This window comes from Haliotis asinina, chromosome 2 (genome assembly GCF_037392515.1).
Source record: "Haliotis asinina isolate JCU_RB_2024 chromosome 2, JCU_Hal_asi_v2, whole genome shotgun sequence".
NCBI lineage: Eukaryota > Metazoa > Mollusca > Gastropoda > Lepetellida > Haliotidae > Haliotis > Haliotis asinina.
Window position 1 is genome coordinate 60,389,796 of NC_090281.1, and position 6,080 is coordinate 60,395,875.

The 6,080-nt window shown below is 39.1% G+C and overlaps 1 protein-coding gene across 1 annotated transcript in view; it reads left to right on the forward strand.

The window, feature by feature from the left end:
• LOC137274052 (transmembrane protein 131-like) overlaps nt 1-4,661 on the forward strand; it is a 55,308-nt gene extending 50,647 nt beyond the window's left edge. The window contains exon 38 of the mRNA XM_067807029.1: nt 671-4,661. Coding sequence (XP_067663130.1) covers nt 671-820 — 150 coding nt within the window. The 3' untranslated portion in view covers nt 821-4,661. The remainder of the gene's footprint in view (nt 1-670) is intronic.
• The last annotated feature ends 1,419 nt before the right edge of the window (nt 4,662-6,080 follow it).

Sequence of the window (6,080 nt, forward strand, 5' to 3'; positions counted from 1 at the left end):
GACATATGTCATCGGTTCCTAGTTGTGCAGATCGATGCTCCTGCTGTTGATGACTGGATTGTATTGACCACTCTCTTACGTACAGCCCACCGTCATATAGCTTGAGTATTGCAGAGTGCGGCATTAATCTAAACTCGCTCACTCGATTGTGATACAGCATTTAAATTTAGATCCTTTTACCATTGTCCTACATAATCATTCAACATTGTGTTTGGCATATAATGAATATGAACATATGTCTAATTCAATTTAGTTTCTCCATCTATATTATTTTATTTAAAACATTTCAAGTATCTTCACACATTGACTGCTTATCACAAGAATACTCAGAAGAATCAACTCTGTTCGCATATGCAACTACGAGTTATCTTGTAGCTATATCAGTGGTATTTTCAAACAAGTTTCATATGTTGGCAAAGGGGCACAAAAAGCAATTGTCTCCTGACGGAAATGTTTGTTTCTTGTACCTGTTTTGCCAACATGTAAAACTTGTTGTAAAATACAACTGTTGCGACTACGAGGTTACTTGTAGAATTGATACTGCAAGCATACTTGTGATTGGCAGTCAGCATGTTAAATACTGTATTTCGACTGAAAGAGTGATTTCTCAGTGAATGCTTCAAGCGTGAAATCTAGGGCATACACAAATACACTTATGCACTTTGTTTAGATCACCAACGCCGGAACATTCAGTCCATTCAGCCCGACAGTGGATATGGCTATCTGGAGTCCCAAGGCAACCACAGCCAACACAACCAGCACAGGATGGGGCCAGTTCCTCCCCGCAGAGGGAGACAACCCCAAGAACACTGACAACTAAACTGTTATACCACTTAGAGTGACCTCCCATTACAGCTTTCACAGCTCCCCTGTGTTATACTGCTCCCATTGTTCTCTGCACTGTTGCTGAAATCACTCACTTTGTCCCCGTGTGGAGTGTTCAGAAGACTTCTCCAAACTTGCATATCAATTCATTACCAGTTTACAGGTATTCTATATTTCATTTAAGGTTTACCTGATGGAAGTGATTTCAAATTTGTGACTGACGCTAAAATATGACAGATGAATTAAGATCAATGTTCTGGAGATTAGAGGTTTGTGAAGGTTAGTGTAAGTCATGGAGACTGTAGACATCTCTCTCTTCACACAGTGTTTTACAGTGTTCTTAACTGGTGAGAGTAGGACCTTACAGTATCCTCAACACGCTGGTTGTTAATGTAGTAATTCAGAGCCCGATTAGAAGTTATCCCCTAAAGTTAGCTCCCTTAGTTGTTGCTGTCAGGAGAGTGAGCATCCTACCCACCTAGTGTCTTGATTGTTTGTTTGTTTGTAGAAAGTGTTACGTCAGCTTCTTGTCATGTCTAGTTCTTCCACCTCCGTACAAGTTCATGTTGTGTGTGATGTCCCTCATTGTAAACCCACCTAGAACTACAGTACTCACATGATCACACATATCGCAGTGTTAAGAACGAGTTAGTTTGCTTCATGTGCTCTACTTGTACATAGTTTATTTTACAGTTTTATGATGCCAGTTTACTCTGTAAAGCCGTAGCTGTATTATTTTGGTTTAATAATCGAGTAAGTCATAAACAGAAGGTATGTCACTCTCAAAACTTGTTTTAGGTGTGATTTAATATGCAGAGCCATCATGAATATGCCCAAAGTGAAGAGACATGCCAACCAGGAGCAGGTGTTGAGTCCTTATTGCAGGTCCCTGTAGTCTTTTCAGTGTCAGATTTTCTACAGATATTGTGTGTATATTGATAACTAGTGATATGTTTATGTTTATTTGCATGGGAGGTCACTCTACGCTGGCGTCGGTGGAGGATATGTTCATAGGATTTGAGGGGTTCTAATTATCAAATACCCTTAACATGAAATGGATTTGAGAAGCAAATTACATTTTGTTAACATGCTGCTCAAACACTTGAACATCCTTTCACTGTTGCAGGCCCAATAAGTTGTGTTCACTAGAGAATGAACAGCTATCTTGTGGTTAGATTCTGGTTTAGGGAGCAGTTCAAATTATTGATTGTCAGCACTGTTTGACTAAATTTTGGGACAGACATTCACACAGGCGTCCATTGACTCAGTCATTGATAGCAAGCATACACACACACACAGAGGCATCCATTGAATCAGTCATGTGTGCATGCATGCACACGAAAACAAACACACATACACACACAGAGAAACAAAAATGTTCATTCAGTGCCATAATTTTGAACTGCTGTCTAAAAATGACGAAATTGTAATGTCTTAGCAAATTGTATATTTGCTACAAGTGAAGTATAATATCCATAGAAGCGTCAGTGTGTGAGTAACACTGTTTCAAGTGGCCTTGATCAAGTGCTGTACATGATCAGAATACAAACACAGGCAACATTGAAATCCTGATGGTTTTTAACAGGATAATTTTGAACTTGGCTGTGAACTTCTTTCAAACATAAGTTACCGGTAGTCATTTCCTGTAAGTGTAATGTGTCGGGAAGATCACCGACAAGGGTCGCTGTCATCCAGCTGATCAAGGCCACCCAGTGTGAAGCCTGTATTTGACATCTCTGAATTTCCAGCTGGAGTTAAACCCTATTACCAAAAAACAATATCCATTAAGGCTCCAAACTGTTGCCTTGGATCATGACACACCCCTCAGTATATATGACAACAAGTAATAAGACTTGTAGACTCACCACAACTGTGACAATCACCTGATATGAGAGCTTCCCTGGTTGTCCCCATCTTGCATGGGTTGATGACGGGACCACTTTGACCTTAACATACACCCCCCTCACCAGACAGTGTACCAAGAGCAGTATGTTCTGTATGGCAACCATCACGAGACGGTGACAGGTTGTACTAAGAGCAGTATGTTCTGTATGGTAACCGTCACCAGACATTGGCAGTGTTCTGTATGGTAACGGTCACCAGACAGTGGCAGATTGTACCAAGAGCAGTATGATCTCTGTGGAATTTGAATATACCGTGGCTGCTGTCTGCCTGTTGGTGAGGAGGAGGAGACAAGATTTAACTATTGATGTGACTGTTTAGGTTCAGAGCTCCACCAAGGAACAGTTGCTGCAGGGGCAAAAGCCCCTTTTTGTATCATCTGTACTTTCATCAACTTTGCTGCATTTAAGTATTTCATATTCTCAAAAATTGGAATTTTCAAAAGTTTCGTTCAAAACTGTTCAAGTGTCTGTACTTGAGTATGGTAGTCTATCCATTATACTTAAACAAGATTGATTTATGGTCTGTCTCTAGAACCTTGTGTGCAGGCCTATTTAGGTATGTGAATACAGCTCTCTTTAGAAATATGAGTACAGCTGACAGTGCGAGCTCTGACCCATACACGTCTCTACTGATGTTGTTATGTGTACGTTGTAGCCTCTCTGATACTCAAGTTACCTTGTTAAACCAGCAGGCTATATCCTTCGTCCAGCGATACATTGTTATACCACGGTGGTTGATATGTCCTGCTTCTTTAATGGCACTGTTCGTCAAGTTGAGAAGCGATTAGTTTTAATGTGATGCTATTTTACTGACACTGATGAATACATTGTTATTGGCGTGAGACCTACATAGTGATGCCTGATGCGGCATTGTGTTACATATCAGTAGTACTCAGCTCAGGCACGTAGTTCACAGGTTGCTTCAGTTTATGACTGACAATAGCTACAGGTCGTGCTCTGTTGCACAAGCTTTGTATAGTCTCCCACTTGCTTTCATTGGTCACTTGTGTATAGAAAACATTCTTTTTAAAGCAGTTAGCAAGCATTTAGTTCTATTTCTGTCATAATTGATAAATGTTAATTTCCTATTTTGTGTGTGATTTTATCAGGAGTAATTTTAAAGAGAATGTTTAGGCAAAATTTAGAAATATTTGTTTCAGGTAACTTGATTGGTATAAAAAGTTGAGAGTTTCCTTAGAAAAACTATAAGGTTGTGTACAATGTAGCTGAATTGTCTTGACAACTAATTACAGACAGGTTCTGGCTGCATGTGACATGTTTATTTGGTCTGGTTACCAGGAACATACATATTTCATTGTTTTTCCCCAGCCCGGCCCCTGAGGCTGTAGGTGTTGTGGTTGGTGTTGTAAGCACAGATTTGCTGGCAAATGACCGCTGGATGGACAGATAGATAAACAGACACATAACAATCCAAGTTCAGTGCTTGTACCAGAAGAGGACTGCACGCTTTAGATGGGAATATTTTCCCAAGTAATTGTTGCGTTTTTTACCTTTTTTAATATTGTTAATCTGCTTTTTTGTGAATTGTAAAATGTTTGTCTGTGATAATTTAAGTATCAGAGAGGTGAGGCTGATTTGTTTGTTAGTCTCCTGGAGCTGGTTGCCTGTATTTGTGAACCATCAGCTCTTCTGTATTGAGGCAGCGGTCTGCTGCACTCTACCTGGAATGGTCCTATATGTTACTTTTACATTTTCAAGGCTTAGATGTGAAGAAAACATTAGCCATAGGTTTCCCTGGCTGTGCCCACTCTCCGTGCTCAGACTTGACCCGGAGAGAGGTCAGGGGAACCGTCTGTTTGTCTTTATCACTGGTCTGTGGTAAGAAAGAAGTGCTCTAACAAGAAACTTCTGCTGCGGATCGTGTGTCCGTTTTACTTTAAAAAATAATAAAATAATTTCGTTTTTATTGCATTTTGTCTTCTTTGTTGTATGTAAAGGACTTCAAAATAACTACTGAAGATGGGATATTTCTTAGAACTATATCTTCGGTGTATAGGCTGAAGAAAATTGGGCATTTGTACCGGTTTGTATTTTAACTAGTATGAAAAATAGTGATGTGCTAGTAACTTACAAAAATAGTAGAAACCTTTTGAAAGCGTGATACGTTGATAGATCATAGATATTTGTACAGCTCTATCTCACACTCTCACATCTTGTAAGACTTGGCATGCTAACAAGCCGTGTGAAAACATTTACTACCTACTCGTGGAGAGAACATTCTGTCATTGTAAAACAGTTGAGAGAACAATTGTCATGTAAAAACAACATTCACTACCCAATCATGTAGAAAACGAATTTACTACCTACTCGTGGAAAGAACATTCTGTGCTGCTTGAAACAACATGTACTACCCACTCATGGAGAGAACATCTTGTCCTGTAAAAACATTTACTGCCTACGCATGGAGAGACCTTTCTGTCATTGTAAAACTGCCGAGGGGACATTATGTCAGTTTAAAACATTTACTATCCACTCGATCAAATGGAGAGAACTTTCAGTCATTGTAAAACAAAATTTACTACCCACTCATGGAGAGAACATTCTGTCGTGTAAAAACAATATTTACTACCCACTATTGGAGAGAACATTATGTCACGTCAAACCATTTGCTGCCCGCTCTTGGAGAGAACATACAGTCATGTCAAAACAACATTTACTACCCACTCGTGGAGATAACATCCTGTCATTGTAAAACAGCAGAGAACATTCTGTCTTGTAAAAACAACATTCAATACCAACTCGTGAAGGGAACATTCTGTCACTGTAAAACAACATTTATTACCCACTCGAGGAGAGAACATTCTGTCATCGCAAAACAACAATATTCACTACCTGCTTGAGGTCAGAATATTTTGTCATGTAAGAAAAAACAACGTTCACTATCCGCTCGAGGTTAGAATATTTTGTCAAGTAAAACAACATTCACTACCCGCCATGGAAATAATAACTTTCCTATTTCTACTGAAAATATTCTACACACTGATAATCAAATGGTTTAAAACGATTAAAACGCTGAAAACAATGTGTTCCCCCAGCTGTTGATTGTTGAAAGACAACCTGATATTGCCAGAAAGGCTTCGTTTTGTACCAGTTAAGTTGAAAAATGAATTATCTGGCCAAAACAGGTCAGCTCGGGGAGTCCCTTTCCACCTACACGTAATACCGTTCTCTTTCTGCTACATCAGTTTCAAAAAGGCGTGAAAATTTAACAGCTAAATTATTTTTATCAATTGATGCAAATTGATGTATTTATTTTTCTATGAACATTTCAAAGAGCTACAAACTACTCTTGATAACGGGTACATTCAAGTCCCCAGGTAAAACAAATGT